Here is a 24,801-nt window from a genome sequence, read left to right on the forward strand (position 1 = left end):
CAAGAGGGGAGGACGGGGTTTAGGTCTTCGTTACGTAACGCATGTTTTTCCTGTATTTTAAATTTTTATTCTCAGATTTATATGCAATTTTTTAAACAAATAATTTTATTCTGTCCTTTTCTCATTTTACAAATAAACTAGCAAAATACCTGTTCTTCGCACGGGGAGAATACCTTTCATGTTGGACATACAGAACACGAAAACTGTCACCAATCAACCTCCGGACCCTAAAAACTATTAATTCGACAGTAATATCGGTCATTTTCAATTATTTTTTGATGTTATCATCTTCCTCTTAGGAGTACTAATGGGGGCTGAATTTAGATTTAAACATCATCGGAAGTGTCACTGTTTATCTCTAGGATCAAAAAACCTAATGATTCGACACTAATATCGGTCATTTTCGATTATTTATATATCTCACCCAAGTTGCGGGGCTGAATTTTAACTTAAACGCCATCGAAAATGTCACTGTTCATCTCAGCGACCCTTAAAACTATGGATTCCACACTAATATCGGTCATTTTCGAGCATTTTTATATGTCACAAATTTCCTTCCTCCAACTTGCGGGACTGAATTTTGATTTAAACGGCATCGGAAGTGTCACTGTTCATCTCAGCGAAGGTGAAAACTAAGGATTCCACACTAATATCGGTTATTTTCGAATATTTTTATATGTCATCCAATTCCTTCCTCCAAGTTGCGAGACTGAATTTTGATTTAAACGGCATCGGAAGTGTCACTGTTCATCTCAGCGACCCTGAAGACCATGGATTCGACACCAATATCGGTCATTTTCAATCATTTTTATATAAAACTTACCTCCTGCAAGTTGAAAATTCAGGCCCGAACTTCATCTATGTTGAAAATTTGATCGAGATCGATCAGGTGGTTCAAGAGTTATTCAGTTACAAACATTGTAACTTTTATTTTTACACATATAGATAAATATTTCTATTGTTTTGGAAAATTGCGAAGTATAGCCCATATAAATTGAATCATAGGCCTACGGAAGGGATTCGAGGATGCACTAGATACCAGCATCCACAAGCGTGGCGGGCGCTTGTGTGAGACGAAGGGGACGCGTCCCCCAAATATTTTAAAGTACAAAATATTCAATACAAAATTTGGTGGATCATGTTGTTAGTCGTATTTAATTCCTCCGCCATCCATCCCACACTCGAATTCGCATCGTGGGCAATCATTACAAGCACTTGCCCCACCAACTCTTCACGATTTTTGTTTCTCGGACTGTCTGGATTTGAGTCTTCTTCTATGGACTCCCAGTAGTCCCAAAATAGCGTATACCACTCGAACACACGTGCACAAACACTCATCACCATCTACTTGTTTAATAATTTCCAATATTTGTGTAAATACATAGCTTGAAACAAATTGGTTAACTTTTCTTGCTATAACTTGACACTCCGTTAATCGGTTCTTTTATTGTGGTCTCGTTTTTGAGCAGATGTAATGCTTTCCGACGACATGTTGCCTGAATATATGGCGCTAGTGGTTGTCTGTAAAGGAAAAAAGTTCCCTTACTTTCCCGACATACTGTATAGATTTACAATTCCAACAAGAGATTTCTTCTCAACTAATATTATTTTTTAAACCGGAAAGAGTAGAAAGTAAACCAACTTCCGGTTTCCATATTAGTTCCTGTATAGTTTGAAACAATTTTAGAAGATAGATAGAAACTGGCTTTTATGTTGCCTTATTGTCATCAGAACATATTCCACTGTTTTTATCTCTGCTGGAACTGGAGGTTACAGATTTACTACTTGTGTTTCAGTATTGAATTAGGGTTGTCCGGTAAAAACACAATGGTTTAAGAATGTAAAATAAAACACACTTGTTTGATTTTTATTCTCAATATACTTATTTTCTTTAAAAAATGATTTTAATGTTCCTACACATTAGCGTTCAAAAGTATACAGATCAGTTTGAAGTGGCAGTTCTTCGCACGGGAAAGAGCTGTTTATGTGATAATTATTTTGCAAAAATTTAACTCTCCTTTTCCTATTTAGAACACCCATATTAATCAAAGTGAAATTTTAAGAAAAAGTTAGTGCAGTGCTATACCCAAAGATTAATTTTAAATGGTTAATCCGTTTTTTTATTTTGGTCATTTTGTAATTTTAAAAAAGTGGAAAATTGATCCTCGTCCAATATCCTCTGGTCAAACATGACCCGACAGTAGCCTAGTTTGCGCTGTTCTATGTTTTAATGTATACTAGAAAGTTTCAAGCGCTTTGTTGAATTTTTAATTTGGTTTTACGTAACAATGATGTTTAATACAGAGTTACTCTCGGAATATATCTAATTCCATTTTATGTCATCACTGAATTTGGGGTCAGGATTGACTCCATTGTACACTGAGAAAAAAATGAATGTGGCGTACGTAAAAACAGTTTATATGTGTAAATCTTGTACCTTTTGGAGTTAACATACGGCAAACTTATAAATGAAAAACTATATTTTCAACATATTTTCCGTATAAGTGTACCCAACAAACATACTTTTTGTACGAACGAAAGAACTGTATGTAGGTGGTCATGATCTCACATACACATAGACGTACTTAACATATAGTTGACGTATATAACATACGTTTAAGTATTAATACATGGAATACTGTTAGATGTCAGACATCCTGCAACAGAATAATGTTACATCTAAGGGTAGTGCGTATGTAGCACATGGATAACGTATGTTCCATACTGATTTCTGTAGTAAACATAAGGATTCCGTATATTTGTAAAAAAATACTACTGTTCGGATAGCGAGTTTTTCTCAGCGCACGTTATGATTTCGAAATTATGTAATGTGTTGAATTACGTATGCTATATATATATAGCAGATGACTCACTACAAATAAGTATCATGTTTATGAATACAGAAGAAAATTCTCATTTAATACTGTGTACAGTGATATACATGGCGCATTTCAGTTTAGGACAATGAAGTATACACGCTTAAGCGCAAGTTAAATATTTGGTGTGCAACTCTTTTTTTTTTTTAACACGAGATATGATAAAGTATGGACGGAGAAGACTTGGATACCAGACTGCATAGACAAACACAATTTTTTGCAGTATTCTGATGTAATTTCTGTCACCCAGACGTGATTCATAGCTTCTCTTAATTGAGAAACAGAACTGGGGTCACGTTCAACCAGATATCGCTTTAAAATTACCCAACAGTTTTCTATAGGTTGTAGGTTAGGATAATTTCCGGGCCAACGTTCAAGAATTTGAAACCGGCTGGTTTCACGCCATTCTTGTTTGATGGGATTGGGTTCCATCATGTCGGAAGTGGGTACACTACTTGATCTCCATAAATACTGGTAACTTATCTTTAAGCACATCTAGAAAGACAGTTCTATTCATTGATGTCACTCAGGTATAAATTAGAATCGAGATCTTCCTTTATCAGACATAGGATCCCACGCCATGATTTTTGCAGCATTCTTTGCGGTGTGAAGGTGTAGTGTTGGGAGTTTCTTGTATTGGAAGGCCGTCGTATGTGTTTAGAAAAGTAATAAACTGCGTGCGATACTTGGGTCTCGTCCGTGGCCGACAGTTTCTTCTTTTTGGCAAGCTTATGGAACTCCAGATTGTGCTTTAGGTAGGTGCATTACTGTATTTTGGTAAAATCAGCCTGGATTGCTTTGATTAATTTCTGGGTGACTTCTTTGCTACCAAAGTATGACGTCATCCATACGCCCTTGTTGTGTACTTTTGAAATCCATTTGGCTTTCTAATCCCATAATTTCCACTGTTTTAATATACTTATCACCCTTCAATGAGACTAGAAAGGGAACGAGCACGCTTTCGAAACGAGCAATACAATCTCTAGATATTCATGAGTCACCCACTATGAACGATTATCAATTAACAGACTACCAACCTAACAGACGAGACTACCATGTGCATCCTGATTTTACTTTCCAGGAAGTAAAAATAACAGAATTGGCCATCCCTAATATACATATAGAAATGATAAATAGTGACACTGTCGTATCAATAACAAAAAGATAATAAAAATATAATCATAAGCTTAACTTTTTTTTTTTTTTTTTTTTGCGAAGTTGGCCTTATTTCAACTTGTAGTCTGAGTAACGCGGGCTCCAGTATGCACGTATTTTCCAACTAGTAGTAAATAAATTGATCTATTTTCTACGAAAGAAATTTTAGGTAGAGACAACTGGAATATGGTCAAATGGATCCTACTTTTCTTACAATCTATCGGTATAAATATCTAGTAGATTCATATACAAAAGTAAACAGTCATGAATATTCATGAGTGAGAACTTTTCTGACATGGTAGCAGTTCCTAATGCACGTTTGAAAAATGTATACACCCTTTCCCGCATATTAATGACACATAATGTATGCAAGTGCAGCCGGAGGTTGTATAAAGAACATGACACATAATAAATTGGTTTCCGGGAATGCTACCATGTCAGAAAAGTCCTCACTCATGAATATTCATGACTGTTTACTTTTGTATATGAATCTACTATATCTATAAAAGAATGATTTATTGCACAAAGTTTATTAAATATTCAGACATTTTTGAATGAAGTGATTGTTAATTTAAGTTATTTGGCTGTTGCTTTTCCATAATTGAAGATAGCGGTGGAAAGCAATGATAACTCTCATTTTAAAACAAATTGAGTTAGTTACAGAAAAACAATGATACTTATCTTGAATTTTTACCGCAATTCAGCTCACATGAGCGTTATCATTGTTTTTCTGTAACCAACTCATGCGATTTTAAAATATGGGTTAGCATTGTTATCCCCAAACTCTTCAATATTAGTAATTGATAAGGTTGTTTCTGTAGAAGATTTTAAGTAATAAACTAAGAAAGTCCGATAATGTAATAATAATAATAATAATAATAATAATAATAATAATAATAATAATAATAATAATAATAATAATAATAATAATCTATTTTATGTATCCCCCACACATTTTTAAATTTGCTGAATATACAATTTTTTCACAAGAATAATCAAAGTATATCTGTGACATGCGTAACGATGTTACAAAACGTAATGCAAATAATATGCTTGTACAGGGTGCCTATTCGTCACGAAAGTCACGAAAATCACGAAAAAGTCACGAAATCAGAAAACGGTCATGAAAGTAGGAAAAAAGTCACGAAATTTAGCTTTTGAGTCACGACTTTTTTTTTTTTTTTTTTGTACAAATATAAGTACGGAATGGAAAATTTTTGTTGTATGAAACGTCAAAATTCACCATCAAAAATGTCTAAGGTCAGCTCCAGATGCTACCAAATCGCAAGTGAAGCGCTTCTATCGCATGCGTGAAAATTCGACCTAATTCGCACCCAAATTCGCTCTTGAGAATGTTATGAAATTTCATGGTTTGGTAAAGCAAAGGTCATGAAAAAGTTACGAAATTTCATTTTGGAATTTTAGTAGACACACTGTTGTAATCACGTAACAGTGTACTAGGAAGTCATTATGAACTTAAGTGCTATGAGAAGACAATGTTTCTATTTTAGAGGTTACTTCTTAATTTTTTCGTACATGTGACCATTTCTTTTCTGGGTCATCCTCGTTTACGCCTAAATTCACTGAGGGTGACACACCTGCTTCCTACTTATACATCCCTACGCAACCGCTCGTACGCTGAGTCGATCAGATCATATGCACCCTTTTTGGTAGAAACCTAATATATATTCTGGTTTCTTTTCTTGAACTGTTGTTTTAGTGGCATATCTAAAGACGTTGTAGTTGTAGTCACAACGGTTAAGCAATTCTCCTAAAGTGAATCTGCACCAAGCACACCAATCTAATGCAAGTTATCCCTCAAACAATAATTTAGAATTCGTTCATTTCGTAACGAAAGTACTACGTAAATAACAAAATCTAACATGTAGTCCTAAAATGGGATAACACGATAATAATAATAATAATAATAATAATAATAATAATAATAATAATAATAATAATAATAATAATAATAATAATAATAATAATAATAATAACTAAATGACCAAATTTTCATCTTTGAATCGGAGTCGGAAAAGAAAATCAATAAAATGTTATAAATCGTGAGAGAAGGCGTGAAGAATATGGAAGGAAAATAAATCTTAGAAAGACAAAAGTCATGATGATTGGAACGAAGAGGTCGGTGTCAACTACAGAAGTGAAAGGGAGAAAATAGAAAAGGTGACTAGTTTTCCATGCCTGAGTAGTATTATTAGTGATTATATGAAATGCAAACGTAAAATAAGAGCAAGGATAGTAATGGCGAAATAAGACTAGGAGGAAGAAAATGCTATTTTGTGGAACTTCGAATAAAGAGTCGAGGAAAAGAGTCATAAAATGCTTCGTGTGGAATAATGTAATGTGTGGGGCAGAAACTTGGACATTTCGCAAAAGTGATGATAAACGACAAGAAACTTTCGAAATGTGGGTATGGCGAAGAATGGAATTTGCTGAATCGATAGGTAAACGAATGAGAAGGTGTTAGAAATTGAGGGAGTGTTAGAAAATAATAATATTAGATGCTATTAAGAAGAGGAAGTAGAACGCTGGCGAAGAAGGAATTGTATTATGAGGGACGTGCTACTGAGTATGGTGACTAGAAAGAGAAGGACGGGGAGAAAAAATCTACAATTAATGGACGTCATCAAAACAGAAAAATCGTACGTGAAGAAGAAAAAGTTAGCTGAAGACCATGGAGCGTAGAAGTTTCCCAGCTGCGGAAAATGACCTGCCAATAATGGCAGAATACCTGTGATAATAATGATGATATTATTCAAGATATAGTCAACAAGAACGACTTGCCCGTTCCTGAAGAAATACAGAAGTAATTTTGAAGTCCAAATGGAGCTAAAAAATATATTCTTTATTAACGTTGATCAAAGATTTGCTGGAGTTTCTAAGTGACAGCCTTGGAGTGCATATTGTGTTTCCGTGTACTGTGAGGAGAAACAGGATTAAGAGGGACTTTATGAACATATACCCTATCCTTATATCTCTCCTCTTTGTATATTTACGTGTTTATACAACCACGTCTTCATTTACACTTTTTCATTATACGATTCTCCCTTGTCCCCACCTTTTCAGACCTGTCCATCTAGGTACTTAGATTCCCTCGCGATTTTGACCTTCTTCTCATTGTGACGTTTCCTTTTCCTGATTGTGAACTTTATATTTGCTCATTGTAACCTTTACCGTTGGACAATTTAATTCTAATTACAAAATCCTTCTGTGAGGTACATATAACGGAATTTTTATATTTGTAGCCTACATGAACTATGCTCGAGGTATCAATTTAACCGTTACTGGTTCATTAGAAGAAAAGACTGGTGCATTATTGTACTAAATATTTTAATAAGAAAAGTATGTGACCGATAAAAAGGAAAGGTAAATACTATATCAGTTTCAGAATTGTTTATCTAAAGTACATTACCATATTAATAGTATTAAATGCATGATTTCATGATACTCGTGTCTTAGATACACTAAGTTGTTTATTTTCATACTAATTAAAGTATGGAATTTTCAATATAGCCTATCTGCAGATTTACAATAGCTCGTCAGTAAAATGGTAATTTTACGATTTGAGCGAGTGATTACATAGAAGATTCCATTGGGCCGGAAAGTATATACAGCATGTTAAGGCCTAGGCTATGTTAGATTAAGTTACGTTGACACCCCTGAATCTATTCTGTAGCATTTAATTCGAAACAAGACTGAATTGTATATTAATTTCGGACGAAGAGGTATTTCTGTATTTCTGCACTTTGTATTTTATGTTTACAAGCATAGGTGAAGATAGATAATCAAAACTGGTGGCATACGACACATACACACACACACATAACGAATATCAGCATTTCTAGTTTTCAACATTTTCTCTTTTTATGATTTATATTGAAAGCGAAAATGGTTGATTAATACCACTTCCAGCTTTAAAAGTTGAGGAAGGACGTAAGTGAAACATATTCTTGGTACACTGAATTAGGTAAGAGTTCGGTCCTTGGGCCTAGCCTAGAAGGAATTGAGTGATTAGAAAGAAACTTGCAAGATTCATCACCCATAAAACAACAATAAAACCGCCATAGGATTTTATGGATTAATATGCTCCCTCTGCTCCCTCCAAATAGCAGTAGATAAATTAAAAGAAAATATATTTCTGTCTTCAGTACGTTACTCTGATTAATATTTGTGAGTTTTGTCTCATTTGGACAATTTTTAGGGGGTTTGCCTATCATCCCCCCTTTGTGTTTGCAAATGGAAGATTTAGCTTTTTCGTGGTTTTATTGTTGTCTGATGGGTTATGAATCCTGCAAGTTTCGTTCCAATCACTCAGTTCCTTCTAGGCTAGACCCAAGAACCGAACCCTTACCCTGAATGAATATTAGAAAATCAATTTCCAATTTTTCCTACCGCTTACGCACTGATATCTGTTGGATAGGCGGCTCTATAGGACTTATTATTCCTATGCATAGTATATTTGAAACTTATAAGTAACCTGTTAAATGTGTGCATATTTTAAAACTATTTTAACACATAGGTATTATGTTTTGTCATTGTGAAGAGGATAAATAAATATTTCTTTATATATAATTTATAATTAGAGTAATGTACATAACATAGGGGAATGATTACTCATTTACACGACATCATTTTCTGACTTTGCACTGGCTGGAAATAACATGGATACTATTGTAAACTGCAGTTAGATACCTTGTGGGTCTTTCCTTCAGACAATTCATCCATTATTTTGCTTCTTTCGATTCAGTAATTGATACTTTCGGTTCAAGGATTGGGTTCAGTTCATTCCGTTCTTTTTGAACGAAACTGTTCCAGTTGCTACGTCAGTTTACACTTAGTCGATTTGCGTTCGATTCAGTTGAATTGACGTCACTTTCAACTTAATCGACCGTGTAAACGGGACTTCGACTTAATCGCTTGTTGATCGAAGGCGACTAATCGACTGGCAACTGAATTGAAAGACGTTCTATTTTCTGTGGTTGAAATAATTGAACACATCCATCGATCTGATTCGGCCTAGTTGCTTCGATTTAGTGGCAAATGCAGCGAGTCGATTTAGTCGTGCGACTAAATCGACCAAGTGTAAACGCCCCATAACTCTTGATAGCAGAGAATACAGAAGTAGGTTTGCGCCTTGCAATAATCGTTGATCGAGCGGTGCATGATGTGAATGAAATACGACGAGGAATCGAATGCTGCGTTTGAGATTTGAATATTTTAAAGGACGAATGTTATATTTCGTGAGTTATTTTCTCAGGAATTTCTTTCTGATTTAAACTTATTTAAGATGTCAAGTGAATTCTGCAACACAGGAGACACTTGTAGTGATGCAAGTGTTAGTGAGATATATTTAATATTTATTAGATATTCGGTTGTATTCAACTCTATAATCATAGGCGGACTAGGAATTGTCTGCTGGGAGGGGGGGAAGACCTGTTGGTCGGTCTCGGAGGTCTTGGTAGGTGGCCATCATAGACTTTTAGGTGGCATTTTTATTTTTTCTCAAAATGTTGGGGGGTAATGCCCCAAAACTCCACCAGGGGCGGATCTAGTGATGGGCAGTGGGAATATTCCCGGTGGGAAGAAATTTTAAAAATGGGAATATTTCCGGTTTTTTCCCCTAGCCTATAAATTCCCGGGAAGGAATTTATTTCCATTTCTTTACTTTATCAAGATTCCAAATTATAGGAACTATATGTCTAATTACTTTATTTTAATGTATTATGACTTTTAGGTTTTAAAGAATTTGGAGGTTAAAAAATTTAAGATTCTTTGACAGCACTTTATATAACTTAAGTTCCATTTCCATTTGCACTAAAAAGTAGAGTAATTGTTTAGTATTGGGGAGCCAAAACTAGCGAAAAGTAGGATGATTTACGCAGTGATTTATTTATGGATTTTGTAGAAGGGGGGAATATATATGTACGATTGTGTTCCGTATAACAGAACAACTTTAGTGGGGTTGGGACTACCTTATTTTTAAATTTACATACTTTGGAATTATGGTACTGGTTTGATAGGAGACTCCCAAGTTCATCATTTTAAAAACTTTTTTAAAGACAATTTTATGATAAATACGGATAGGTACGTTAGATAAGATTTGGTTAGGTAGATTAGATTGCATGAGTTATACTACTTTTTGTCCTACTGCTGAGGACAAGTGTAGAGCATCCAGTGAAAGCCCTATAGTTGCATTATAATCTGCACACCTTGTCATAAGAAACGGTATTGCTATGACAAGTAATTCTTTAGTCTGTTCTAATTTGGTCCTTCCTAAGACCAAGTTCCCCGCCCGAACAATAAATACAACAAAAGGTAAGATATAAGATAGGTGTACATATACTTGAGCCTAATTTTATTAAATAGAAGGGGAAAGACGCTACTAAATGTCATTCCCCATTATCATAAGTAAGTTTTAGTACCATTTTGCTCCTTGTACTTAATAAAATTAGATTCAGGGGTGTGTGCACCTATCAATGTCCTGCTAAAAGTAAACTTCTGGGCAACAAAACATACTGGCATTAAAATGAATCCTGAATTGAACAAAGACAGTTTTAAGCTGAAGCATTATTTACAGCATGTTATCTAACACTGTCTTTAGAAATTAACAATACTTTCAGACCGTACCTCACTTTAGCAATACGTAGAATAGTGTAGCAATACGAGGTTGTTTTACATCGGATACCGTCTTTTTCCCAGTTGGTTTGTTGGTAGTAGCATGATGTCATGATGTCCATTTTTTATCCAGCTGATGGCATACTTTTCTGCATTGAACGAGGTAATATCTGGTCCATTAACGTTTATGAAAATAATAAATTCGAGGGTTTTTACAGATAAATTGTTTCTAGTATCAGTATGTTGGAAGTTTAAGCTGGAAAAGCCTCACTCACACTCTGCAGAAGAAACTGGAAGAATACTGATTTCCATGTTAAGATTTTGTAGATTTGGGCCAATTTTATGTTTCATCTTATGCTCTCGAAATTCCTGCAGAATTTTGGCTGAATCATCAGAGGAAAATTTTAATTCTTTTATTTTTTATTTTATTTTTTAAATTTGCATTACTTCTTTGTTGCCGTTTAACTTTCTTGCAGACAATTCTTCTCGTCAATTGGATTGTAGCAAAACCTCGGCCTCACGCCCCCCCCCCCCCCGTTTCGAGCGTATGTTATCTGCTAGATCCTTGCAAATCTTATTTTTTGGTAATTCTCAACATAATTAATTGTCAAAGGGTTTTGCCAGTTAGACTCTACAAAACTGACCAGTTTCTTCAAACTGACGTAATTGTTCCATGGACATGCCCCTTTTTCTTTCAACGCTTCCAGAACATTTACAGTTTTCCAAGTTTGCTTATTACCTGTACAGCGGTGGACACTTCTAAACGGTACAGCCATATGGAGATTTACGGCTAAGGTGTACCATTTAGAAGTGTCCACCGCTGTACAAGGGATGCAGATCTTTCTTGTAGAAACAGGCCAAGGATAGGTAGAGGTTTCAGGGCATCCAGGATCATGGACATTTCATAAGCAAAGTTCCCTTAGTGAGTTTTACGTACAGATCTGAAAATATTTCACCCTGCAGAAAGCTTCTCTGCAAATTTTGTAGAATCTTCTCGAAAGTGTTCTACTAGCGCAGGGTAGGACTTCCGCAATGCTTCTATTGAACGGTAAGAAGAGCCTAACCACCATATATCAAAAAGTTTAGTAATATTATAGAAGCGAATACTTAGTTCTCGTGATGTTAATTCGATTTCTCTCCTGTTCTTCGGGGACATTCAGTAAACACCGTGCAATCGAACTACAAGGCTTTGAAAATGAACCATATCTGAAATCGTATTTACAACGTTGTGAACAACCAGTTCCAGCTTATGACTCATGCAGTGAAACACAATAAATTGGTGTCTAATTCTCGCTGGAGTAAAGAAACAGCATAATTTATTTCGCCTTGCATGTTATTTGCGCCATCAATACAAATTGTATAAGTCTTCCCCGTAATATCATTTTGGAAAGATTCATACTTTCACATATTTTAACTATGGAATCACAAACCTCTCTGACTATTGTTAGCTATAATTCAAATAAACCTAAAAAATGTATTGCTACACACCTGATTAATTACAGTACGGATATACACAATGAGAACAGATTTATGAGACACAGTGGAGGATTCGTCCATCATTAGCGCGAAGGGTTCATCGGAGTTCGCAAGATACTGGGTCATTTTTCGTTCATTTCTGTAGCTACAAAATCAATAATATTTGAACACGTAACATTAGAGTAGAGAACTTGTTCAAGGTTCATTCTATTTATTTCTTACTATTTAATAAGATGCATGGTAAACGATGATTTTGCGCAATAACATAGGCAGTTCTAAATATCACAGTTGTCTTTTTAACACGAATTTCATTCGCAATTAACACGAAAGCCTCTTACTTTGTGTACTGGAGTTACTTGCCTTTTAATCGTCAGGAGCTTTTGCCTTATTAAAATATAGTCTAATATCCATTTCCTTATGTTCTTTTTAAGGTGCTTGTCAACGAAGAAACTACCAATTCACATCTGCAGTGACTGCTCACTAATAACTGAAAATGTTATATAATAATAATAATAATAATAATAATAATAATAATAATAATAATAATAATAATAATAATAATAATAATAATAATAATAATAATAATAATAATTATTATTATTATTATTATTATTATTATTATTATCATTATTATTATTACTCTGCTACTTAGATGAAGTATGATAATCAGTGGAATCAGCTACAATATTTTTCTTCGGAAAACAATTCTATAAACAAGACCAGCATAGCTCGCGACAATAAACACTAAAAAAGTAAAGAATTGTTACTAAAATATGGAGTTGAATTATTGTACTTTTAAAACAGATTGTATAGCCTAAGAAAGGTGGAAAATATCTTCCCAGGCTGGGAAGATAGAATTAAATCTAGAGACAGGGAAACCAAAACTTAGAAGGGGGGAAATTCCCAGGCTTCCCTGGCTACAAATAAATCCCTGGATTTACAGAAGAAATTAGTTGGTAGTGGTGTTTAGGTAGTCAAGAAAGTATCGAACACATTTTTTTTTTTTTTTTTTTTTTTTTTTTTTTTTTAGGGTAGTAGGAGATTTGTACAAACCGTAAAGGTAAGTCGAAGTGATTTATGTGAGAAAGGAAAGTGAATTGTTGGTAATGAAGATAGAAAACAACGTGCCCTGCGGGGCTCTAACCCGCCTTCACTCGCTCACACTCGCTTGGCAATCCTGCCTAAATTTAATGTTGGTAACGTAATTTAACATATGAAACCATAAAACAACCGCATCGGAATAGAATATCGCAAAAAAAAAAAAAAAAAAAAAAAAAAAAAGTGCAAAATCTGACCCACCAAAGCTAAAGAATCGCCAAAAGTTGCAAAGTACTAATTTACAAATGATAGAAAGAAACAATTTTGTATAAAGTAATATAGAATTATGGAGAAATAGAAATGAAGTACTATTAATTAACCCTTAACCACCGTTAGTAATAGACGTCTGTCTGTCTCCTCTCTGTGTCTCGAATTTCTGAAGAGGTACTCGAACTTTTTTTACATGTGAATTAAAGCATGGAATTTCGAGAAATGGGCAGGAAGAAAAGTCGTGTGTGGCAATGTTACGTGATACAAAATTATAAAGACAGGAAAGTATCTGGCAAATATTGTGAACATACATATTTATGCGCAAATGTTGACAAAATGGTGGGACATGTGTGTTCCGGCAGTTACCCAACCTAATTTGTTTATAACATTTAAAAATTTAATATGTTTACAATATTAGTAGTAGAAGTTTAGAAAATGCACTAACATGTAAATTTAAACTGTTTAGCGGTTTAAAAGTATGTGGACTTACTACACCATTTTTGAAACATATTTACTTTCATAGAACATATTGTAAATAAATATCCATTTATGCGTACTCTCTAAATATAATAAAATATTAATAAAATATCATAACATCGTTCAGAATATACATTCTAAAGACTCCCCTGAGGACAACAGTAATAATATACTTTGATATAAAAGCGAATTTAAATTTGATATAATATAGTAATAGAATGCAATTTTCTTTGTGATTGTACATAAATTCCCGGAAAATTCCAATTTTTGGGAATATTCCCGAACAATATCTTCCCGGGAATTTACCCATCACTAGGCGGATCCAGGACGGACATCTGGGGGGGGGGGCGGTAGGTCGTAATACTGCTACATAGAGCTACTTTTAAGAGTCTCGGATGGGTTTATTTATATATAAAATAAGAAAGTTTCCTCTTCTGGGGGGCCATTGCCCCGATCGCCCCCTGGATCCGCCCCTGTAATCCCCATGTCTATAATTTTAAAATATGTTGTATTTTACTTTTACATAGTTTAATGGTTAGTTGAAACACCCCCTTAAATGAATAAAAATTCATGTATTTCACTTACTTCTGCCACAAAAGTTAAGATATAATGTATCGTTTTAGGTTTTTATGAATGTTGTTCCATAACTTGTTGGAGTTAGGGAATATAATGGTTCCTGATGTTGTATTTTCATTTATGTTTTAAACACTGAATATTTATTAATTGACGACTATTCTAGGAGTGAAAATTAGGATAGTAATAAATTTTTCGTTACTTCTAAAAGAACGTTTAAAATAACCAGTGAAAGAAAGACATTATTAATCAACACGATCCCTAACCTTATTTAGCTTCCTGAGGAACTGATTCATCGTAACATTGAAGGAACTGTTTTCGAGGAATCAGTTCCTTTGGAATCGAGGTTGGAATCATTGAACGAATCACAAATGAATTATTTTCCTAAAAGGAAAAAAAAGTGCCCCATTGTATTTGAGGACTGTGAAATTTATACTTTAATTTTGAACATCATGATTAATTTTGTTTCCTCAAGTCCAATAAAACAAACGCGTACAGCAACAGGTTCGGATGAGTATTTAAATTATCTAAAACAATTTAGATTATTAACAAATATATAAGTTTAGAAGAATTCAATTTGGAAATGTATTTTTTATAAAAATATACACAAAAAAAGAGTTAAATTTGTAATATAACTTAAATGTTTCTTGTGCAGATATTGATTAGTAATCTGATAATTGGAGTCAGAATCAAACCATTTGCTACCAAGGAACTTGAGAAAATGGAATGCAGCTTCAGAAACCAGGTCAAAGTTCTTCAACTTCTTGCAGTCGTAATTTCCGTCTTCATCGTATATTACAATTGCAAACTAAATAATTCTGGTAAGTATTTCACCTGTTGATAGTTTCAATTTCTTCTAGTAGATTAGCCATTTTCAACTGCGTGCTCTTTGACATCACGATGTGATGGTTTCTTTGTCAGCTGGCAGTGGGAATAGTTAAACTAGGATACTGATAATATAGTTGATGGTTTTGTATTGGTATACTACTGGTAAATGAATTATTACACGTACTCTGGCAACACTTGCTTTACTCCTCTCTCCTACTCCACGCTCTACCCTTTGTTGCTCAGCGTATTTCTATCTGATAATGCTCAGATATTAAAACTATGTTCATACACAGTATGTCGGAAATGTAACGGAACGTTTTTCCTATACAGGTAACCACCAGCTCCATCTATTTTAGAAACATATCATCGGAAAGCTGGATAACTGCTCAACAAAACAGCCAGACGGATAGAACATTCCTGGAATCGATTGTTACTGGTGATGAGACTTGATTATTCGAGACTTTCTATAGACGGCAAACAAGACGCCATAGTGCTAAGTGTATGTTCTCAGGTTCTCCGAAAGCGAAAATATTCCGTTTTCAAATGTCACGTGAGAAGAGAATGATGATTCGTTTTTACGATTCCAAAGGTATTATGCTTCGGGAATTCGTTCCATAAAGTCAAACTGTTAATGGTCATTATTATCTGGTTGTTATGGAGCATTTGTGGAAGGAATCGTTCGCGTAAGGCGCGAGTATCGAGCGCCAGGTAGTAGGTCTTTCCCACACGACAATGCATCATGTCAGAGTCCGTGACTTTCTGCCTAAAAAACAAATCTATGTGCTCCCACATTCTCCGTATTCGTCTGATTTATCGCCATGTGACTATTTCCTATTCTCAAAATTAAAATTGGTCATGAAAGGAACATTTTGTGAGATTATTACTCACGTCTAGTCTGTCGTGACGAGGTCATTGAGGAAATTCCGAAAAAGGACATTAAAAACTTTATGGTACCACTGGTTGATCGTCTCCAGTGGTGTATTGATGGGGAAGGGAATGTATTTTGAATGAAAAGAACTACAGTTCGTAAGATCTCACATTCGTTGTGTTTAATTTTTAAATTAAGTTATGTTATTTTTCCTACATACTGTATACGACAAACTTTGTTAAATTGGATATTCCTGCAATACATAATAAACAATAATTCTTGGGCAAGATTACGGAAGATATAAATTGATAAATTTTCGGATCTTCTCCCAAAGTTTTACTAACAATACATTTTTCTGTAAAACGGTTCTAAGACATTAGGCTAAACCTTTTAATCTGTTTCTGGTCCATTTTTAAGTTGTTTGACCTTATTGTTGACTACGTATAGGCAAGGACTTAATGTCAGATGGACACCAAAAGTAGTAAAATGTATTTTTACTTATTTATGAGGTGTATTTAACAATTATTGTATCTGAGATAGAACATCGGTTATTTTTCCACATATTACAACGTGACTATAATGCTCTTCTCTCATCTACACTGCTCCACAAAACTTAAGTAACTCGAAGAAAGTGGCAGAAAATAAAACGACACGATCACTGCACCAAGTACAATGAACAAACAGACGGTCCAGATGCACAATGCAACACAAGTGAAGACGAACAATACAATTAGGATGTACAGAGTGACCACAAAGTTCAGCACAACGATACCTCAACAGGTGAAGCTGGATTGTGCGAGGGCATAGGCAGTCAATATGGCGTGTGACCACCACGAACAGCTATACCACGACATCTGGCCTCCATGCTGCAAATCAGAGTGTTGATCAAGTCTTGCGGCATATGGCGCCACTCCACAAGGAGAGCTGTTTGCAGGTGAAGAAGAGTGCGTGTTGGTGGACTGCGCTGCGCTATTCGCCGCCCAAGAGCATCCCACACATGCTCGATGGGATTCAAGTCCGGCGAATATGCACGCCATGCAATACGCGTAATGTCTCCGCTCTCCAAATACTCGGACACAAGATGTTCACGGTGTGAGCGGGCATTGTCATCCATGAACAGGAAGTCTGGGTCAAATGCTCCGCGGAAATTGCGCACATGTGTATTAAGAATTTCATCCTGGTACCGTTGTGCTGTCAAAGTACCATGTTGCACAATATGAGTCCGTTTTCCCATTCAACATAGTTCCACCCCACACCATAATGGAACCACCGCAATAGGACGGCCGTTCAGCAATGAAGTTTGGATGATAGCGTGTTCCTGGCTCTCTCCACACTAAAGTCCGACCAGAATATGACGACAGGCTGAATCTCGACTCATCGGAGAACATGACACGCGCCCACTGGTGTTCCCCCATGCAACATGCTCCTGACACCATGTGTAACGCGCACGTTTGTGCTCCAGTTTCAATGGCACACACAGCAAAGGCCTCCTTGCATACAGTTCTGCTCTACTGAACCGCCGACGAACAGTTTCACGACTCACGCGTTGTCCTGTAGCCTGAAACAACTGATTGGCCAGTTGAGAGCATGAAGCTTGACTGTTACGTTTGGCAGAAATTGTGAGAAATCGGTCCTCGACGGCCGACGTCTTCTTCGGACGGCCTCCTCCATGGCGTCTACTGACTTCACCTCCATTTTGGAAGCGACTCCACAGCCTCGACACAACACTTTTGTTCACGTTGAATTCCTGCGCCACTTCCACTTTCGATCAGCCCAATTCCAACCGCCGAATTATTCGCCCGCGGTCAAAGTCACTCAAATGTCGTCTAACAGCCATTGCAAGGTATGTACCTCAAACAAGAACCACTAACTCAATGCTTGGAGCCTCGGACACTACTGGGCTGTGGTGTAAGCCTCATGGCATAAGTTGTTCACCGCGCTTGCAACGGTGCTGCTTATGCGATAGAGTGGGTGCTCGCCTTGCCTGTGTGTCTCTGTGTATGGGCATGCCACTAACCAGTGTTGAATGGGCCCCACACGTCACTTATATCACGTTCTCTCGGGTTGCTTAAGTTTTGTGGAGTAGTGTATGTTCTAGAGCACGAATACTATCTTTTTAAAAAAATACAACTTGATTGATGTCCAAGAAGTCATTTTTCGAAAGCCAGCATAACATGTTCATCGCCTAACCTTGACCCTCGCAGATGCTCCTCAAGCTTGGGAAACAAGTGAAAGTCACTTGGGAAAAATCTGGAAAGTAGGAGGTTGCTCAATATTTCAAGCCCAGCACCAGCAATAGCGGTGGCAGTAAGGTGACTTCTGTAAGCAGTAGCATTGTCCTGCAGAAGCAGCACTGTCGTATGCAGCATTCCTCTGCGTTTCTTCTTGATGTTCTCCCTAACTTTTGGAATCAATTGTGAATTGGAATTCTCCTTCGGCCCTTACTATCCCAAAAAATCGTGACCATAAGCTTGCCAGCTGATGGCAGTATCTTGAATTTCTTGGGGGCCAGAGGGAATCATGGTGTCGTCACTTCAAAATCTGTTGCTTGGACTCTGGATCGCACTGATATACTTAACACACATCTACAGTCACATATCTGGCAAGAAAGTTACCACAAACGAGGCCAAATTCCTCTGTGAACAACAGACTTGTTCAATGGTTAACATTGGAGGTTCCTTGTGCATCTCCAAGCGTTGGTGTAATACTGTGTTTATTGAACCGAATGACATGCTAGTAACCTTAGCTAACCTCTGCACAATAAGTCGTCTGTCAGCCAGTGTCAGGTCGTGAATCTAATGTGCACATTGTTAGGGGTTACATCCTGCACCTGGTGCATGTTCATAGCTTTCCCTGCCACACCGGAAGTCAAGTGACCAGTCCTTTACGATTTATTACATAGGGGCTCAATTACCTAATATATTGATCATTTATGAATCCTCGAGGCCGCGGTGGCTCAATAGTAGAGTGTTCACCTTTGGTGCGTGGGGTCCCGGGTTCGATACCAGCTCCCACCAAGTGAACTTGTGGTGGACAAACACCGTGTGCGTGGTTTTCTCGGGGTTCTCCCGTTTCCTCCGACTCTTCATTCCACCATTTCATTCATTTCTCTTAATCACCGTCTCCTTTAGCCTAACCGGCATAACCGTGGGACGTTAAACTTTAAGATTTCATTTTTTTTATGAATCCTCTTTGTGGGTTAATCTATAACCTTCCTCCTTGTCATTCCTTGCCTGAGTCAGTTGCTGGCCAATTGAAGGGAGCGCGGTGGCTCAGTGATAGAGCGTTCACCTCCGGTTCGTGGGGTCCCTGCTTCGATCCCAGCTCACGCCGTGTGGATTTTGTGGTGGACAAACACCGTGTTCTTGGGTTCTCTCGTTTCCTCCCACTTTCTTCATTCGACCATTTCATTCATCTCTCATCATCACCGTCTCCTTTAGCGTAACCGGCATAATCGTGGGACGAAAAACTCTAAGATTTCATTTAAAGATTTTTGGCCAACTGAACCCTAGAGACCTGACCCGAAGAAAATTATTTCTTTATTTTGATTTCTGTGTTCTAAATTGAAAATTTTATATAGCAGTGCTGGAATATTGACATCACAAGGAATCGAAGGAGGATGGTTAGCCTGGGAAAGAAGGAAGGGAAAGGAAACGAAGAAAACAGAATAGAAAGATGAGAAAGGGAGAAAAGAGGAAGAAAATAGAGGAAGGGGCATTCGAAACAAGGGATGAATGATGTAGGGTTGAAGGATATAGGTAAGGAGGGAAAGAGTTGAGAATAGAATAGTAAAGAGAACAGAGATAAAGAATTATAAGATCCAAAGAAAGAAAAATAAGTACTTTACTTCGCGGTGAAATATTAAAATTGAGCTGTAAATTATTTTAATATTGAACTGCCGATCTTATGAAGAAATATTCTGCTCTTAATGACTTTACTCTGGTGAGAACGGCAACAATTTATTTTCTGAATTGTAATTCTATTTTACTCGAATATCAGCTGAAATAGAAACGTTACATATTAAAACATAAACATCTTATCACAAGGGCTATAAGGAAACCTGGTTCTACTTTACGGTTTATCTGTAATATCATACGCAACACAAAATATATATCATAAAATGTTTATTACAAAATACGAAAAATATATATAAAAAATAAAACTTCAAAATACCAGAAAATATATCAAATAATTACATAGCAGCATATGGATATATGTATGTAAATGTTTTCTTTTATATGCGTACAAAAGAATTGACAGTGATAAAGTTACAAATGCTATTTCCTCATGTCCTCTCGGTATATGGATAGAACAGTGAATGAGGAGGAAGACAAAAAAATGTTATTAGGGTTTATATGTTCCATTAAGTGTGTTTATACTTTAGCTTTATACATTAAAGAAAGTTATATCACATTTTCATTGGTAATTGTTTCGCATACAACCAACAATATTCACTGACTTGATTATTTGACATTCCAATAGAGTATTTTTTATAAAAAAACAAGAAAAATATTCGCCAAGTGTATATATATTAAATAGTCTTTCGAAGTCATGTTCCGTTCGGATCATATCTTTACGAAAGAAATTTATGAAAAAAAAAGTCACACATAAGTTCTAATCAAGAATTCTTTAAGAATATAATTATCTTTTTGGGTATGTTGAGTCTTATATTTTTATATATTAAGAATATTATAAACAAAAGAATAATAAAGTTAAAAAATATTGGCAATATTGTTTTTCGCCGTAAATTGTATTTGTTCAGTTAGATTTATTCCATAAACTAGAAATATTTGATGTCCGAGATAATAAGGATTGTCAATTTCGGATAAACTTCTGTCTGGTATATTACTATATTCTGATTTGATCCATATGTTCTGTTATACGAAGCAATGCTAACATCAGTTAAAATAATGTTCTATGTAGGTACAACTACTTTCCAAGAATGATGAACCACACAAACGAGGTGCAAACAAGATGCTTTGCACTAATTTTGTTGCAATAATAATGATTTAAGTGATTCCAAATTGTGGGTAGATCTTTCATAAAATTTCAGTAGACTAACTATCCAAAAGACGATATTTCGTGAAAGGTATGACGATTTATTCCAAAAATAGTAACACTGAATTTAGCACTAGCAGCTGAGTAAGGCATTCATAAGGTAAGCCGACTTTTCAAACATCGTAACAACTAAACACAGTTTCTGAAGTTTTAAACATTTCACTAAAATTTAATTTTCACTGTAATACTTTCAGATCACTGGGGGAGGGGAGGGATATCTTTGCTTCTTCGCCTGATATTCACATTATTTTATTACATAGGAATTGACATAAAGTCAATTCAGTGTAAAAACATCAACAAAAACAAATTACATTAGCAATTATTTTTGTTTAGATAGCATTTCACAAAGAATATTTCGCGTGCAATATCGATTCACAAGAACAGGGACAATACTATATTGAAGGGCACATGACTCACTTCACTCCTCTAGAAGGAGGAAAATGCCATTTAAAGTCAATATTATGTTAATCCTCAAATTGGAGGAGACGACCTATCACAGAAGCCGATACAACCATTAACAAACAGGTGCTTGGGGTCCCGGGTTCGATCCCAGCCCCCACCAAGTGAACTTTGTGGCGGACAAACGCCGTGTGCGTGGGTTTTCTCGGGGTTCTCCCGTTTCATCCCACTTTCTTCATTCCACAATTTCATTCATTACTCATCATCACTGTCGCCTTTAGCCTCACCGGCATAATCGTGGGACGTAAAACTGAAAGATTTCATTTCATTTTTCATTAACAAACATACAGTATTTATTTAATAAAAGTAAAATTGGAGTTATTTCCTCTAGACCCTTCTTTCTTTCATCCCATAAGCACAAGACTTAATATAAAAATAACGCTGGAATATTTTTACTTCTTTCTATACTGAACATAAATTCTCTTTAAGAGAAATTAAACTTCTCTATGTGTTATAGCTAGTAAGTAAAGATACTATTTCTGATGTTCTCCCATACAAACAAAAAAATTACAATATCTCAACACCGAAATATTTTTCGTTACGCCTAACGTCACAGAATCATTAAATTTTGTACGTATTATACATTTAAGATCTATCTCACCAAAAGTTAATTAGAAATCATCATCATCATCATAGGTATTCTGCTTTTATTGGCAGGTCACTTGCCGCAGCTGAGAAGCTTCCATGCTCCACGGTCCTCCGCTAACCTTTTCGTCTTCGCGTATGAACTTTCTGTTTTAATATCATCCATTAATTGTAGTCTCCTTCGCTCCCTCCCTCTCTTTCCCGCCACCATACCCTCTAGGACGTCCCTCATGATACAATCTCTTCTTAGACAATGTCCCAACCAGTTTCTCTTCCTCTTCCTAATAATATCTAAAAGTGTTCTTTTCTCACCCACCATTTCTAACACTCTCTCATTCGTTTTCCGCTCGACCCAACTAATTCTTTCCATTCTTCTCCACACCCACATTTCGAACGCTTCCAATCGATTTTCGTCACCTTTACGTAATGTCCATGTTTCCGCCCCATACAGTACAACACTCCACACGAAGCATTTTATGAGTCTTTTTCTCAACTCTTTATTCAAGGTCCCACAAAACAGACTTTTCTTTCTCCTAAAGGCTTCTTTCGCCATTCCTATCCTTGCTTTTATTTCACATTCGCACTTCATGTCATTACTAAGAATACTACCCAGGTATCGAAAACTATTCACTTGTTCTATTTTCTCCCCTCTTACTTTTATATTTGACACAGACCCCTTCGTTCCAATCACCATGGCTTTTGTCTTTCTAACATTTATTTTCATCCCATATTCCTCAAAACCCTTTCTCATTTTTTCTAACATTTTATTGATTTTCTTTTCAGATTCTGCAAGAAGCGCCATATCGTCTGCAAATCTTATGCATCTAATCATTCTACCTCCTACCGAAATGCCATCATCATCATGTAGGCTCTTTTTCACTATCTCTTCTAGATAGACATTAAATAGTGTTGGCGAGAGGCAGCATCCTTGTCGAACTCCCCTTCCAATTGCACTCTCTTCCGTCAGTTCTTCCCCTATCCTAACACTTACTTGTTGGTTGTTAATTAGAAATGGGATGAGCAAAATAATTCTCTATACAAATATTCATACGTTAGATGGGATGGATGTTTCATAACTGCATCGTGGGGTATGAGGCTATTCATGACATCCCGCAACTAATAAAAATGACCCTTAAGATATTTTACTAATCTCTAGTGGTCACATGGACGATTGCTCTTCCACAGCCCGAACACTACAGAACTTGCGTGGGAATTTACTGGAAACCGGAGGTGGGGCTCTGAATAATGTGAAGAAGAGAGCTTTTAGCTCTCACATTGCACTTTCAATTATAAACAATACAATAAATAAACAAAAACATGTTAAAAATAGTGGCCCTGCTTAGCGTGGCCGCTAACGCTCTCGCCTTTGGTGCGAACGGTCCCGGGTTCGATTCCCAGTGGAGGCACTCGATGGAAAAAGTGGAAAAGCTTTTTCAGACCAGGAATCCTGAATGAGGTTTTCCTGTGTTTTCCCAATTCATGCCAAGAAATTGCCGGGGTGGTACCTAACTTCTAATGTGTGCTCGTTCCTTTCTTCCTAATGTGTGCTCGCCGAGGAACGTGATACCTCATTTACGTGACGAGCTAAATGGCCTTCGATGCCGAAAGTTCAAAAATCTAAAATCCTAAATTCTAAATGTTAAATAATAATAATAATAAATAAATATGGTGATGTAAGGAGAAACAACTTCTTGTTCTTTAGTAGTTCGTAGTAGACTTCATTTTAGGGTCACTGGTGCCTCGTCCACTTCCGATTTTAACATATGCGCTGTAATACTCGCTATGTGTGATTACATGTAACCTTTTATGAGGAACAAGTTTGCACTTGATCATTGTTTACTATTTCTTATAATTTGTGAGCTAATGATTTTTTTTCTGCTTATTTTAAAACTTTTCTTCCCGTTGTTTAACCTCGTCTCGAAGTTTTCGGGAAACTGAGATTACCATTTCTTTTTCAAAATCAGAGGAAACCCCAATCACCGTTGCATGAGATAGGGCCACTGTGCCTTAGTGGCACCCTCCCCGCTGGTCTAGTGGTTACCACTTGCGCCTTTCATGTACGGGGTCCCGGGTTTGATTACCGGCGAGAGAGACTTTGAAATTTTAACTGTCCTCAATGTTTTTGTGTTCGTGTCCCTTTCGTTAAGGAAGTTACTGGAAAAAACTGTAGACTGTACAGTGAAGTAAAAATATAGTAAAATAAGGATATTATTCTAAGTTACTGCTACTTGTTCGGTGAATCAGTTAACTTCTTTTAAAAAAAGTAGTCCTTGGTTCGATCGGCGGCCAAGTGTTTTTCTATAATTAATGTGAGTGAGTGAGTGAAAAGACTAGGAAAAAAATACTTGATTTTCACAGAACGATGCATTTACTTTTCGTCCTCAAAATACGTGCAAGCAAAGAAGTACTTGAAATCTTTAATCAAAATAAAATATAATCAAATATACTTTACTGTAAATATAAGGGGAGGGGGGAAGAGAGGTTAAAGAAACTTTAAAAGAAAAT

The 24,801-nt window shown here is 36.2% G+C and overlaps 1 protein-coding gene across 1 annotated transcript in view; it reads left to right on the forward strand.

Annotated features, from left to right (window-relative positions):
* The first annotated feature begins 7,344 nt into the window (after positions 1-7,344).
* The window catches only part of LOC145683814 (uncharacterized), a 45,667-nt gene continuing 28,210 nt past the window's right edge, over positions 7,345-24,801 (forward strand). The window contains exons 1-2 of the mRNA XM_081755407.1: positions 7,345-7,415; positions 15,154-15,319. Of these exons, the coding sequence (XP_081611533.1) occupies positions 15,220-15,319 (100 nt within the window). The 5' untranslated portion in view covers positions 7,345-7,415; positions 15,154-15,219. The remainder of the gene's footprint in view (positions 7,416-15,153; positions 15,320-24,801) is intronic.

The sequence above is a fragment of the Thermobia domestica genome, chromosome 4 (assembly GCF_964235325.1).
Source record: "Thermobia domestica chromosome 4, izTheDome1.hap1.1, whole genome shotgun sequence".
NCBI classification, from domain to species: Eukaryota; Metazoa; Arthropoda; class Insecta; order Zygentoma; family Lepismatidae; genus Thermobia; species Thermobia domestica.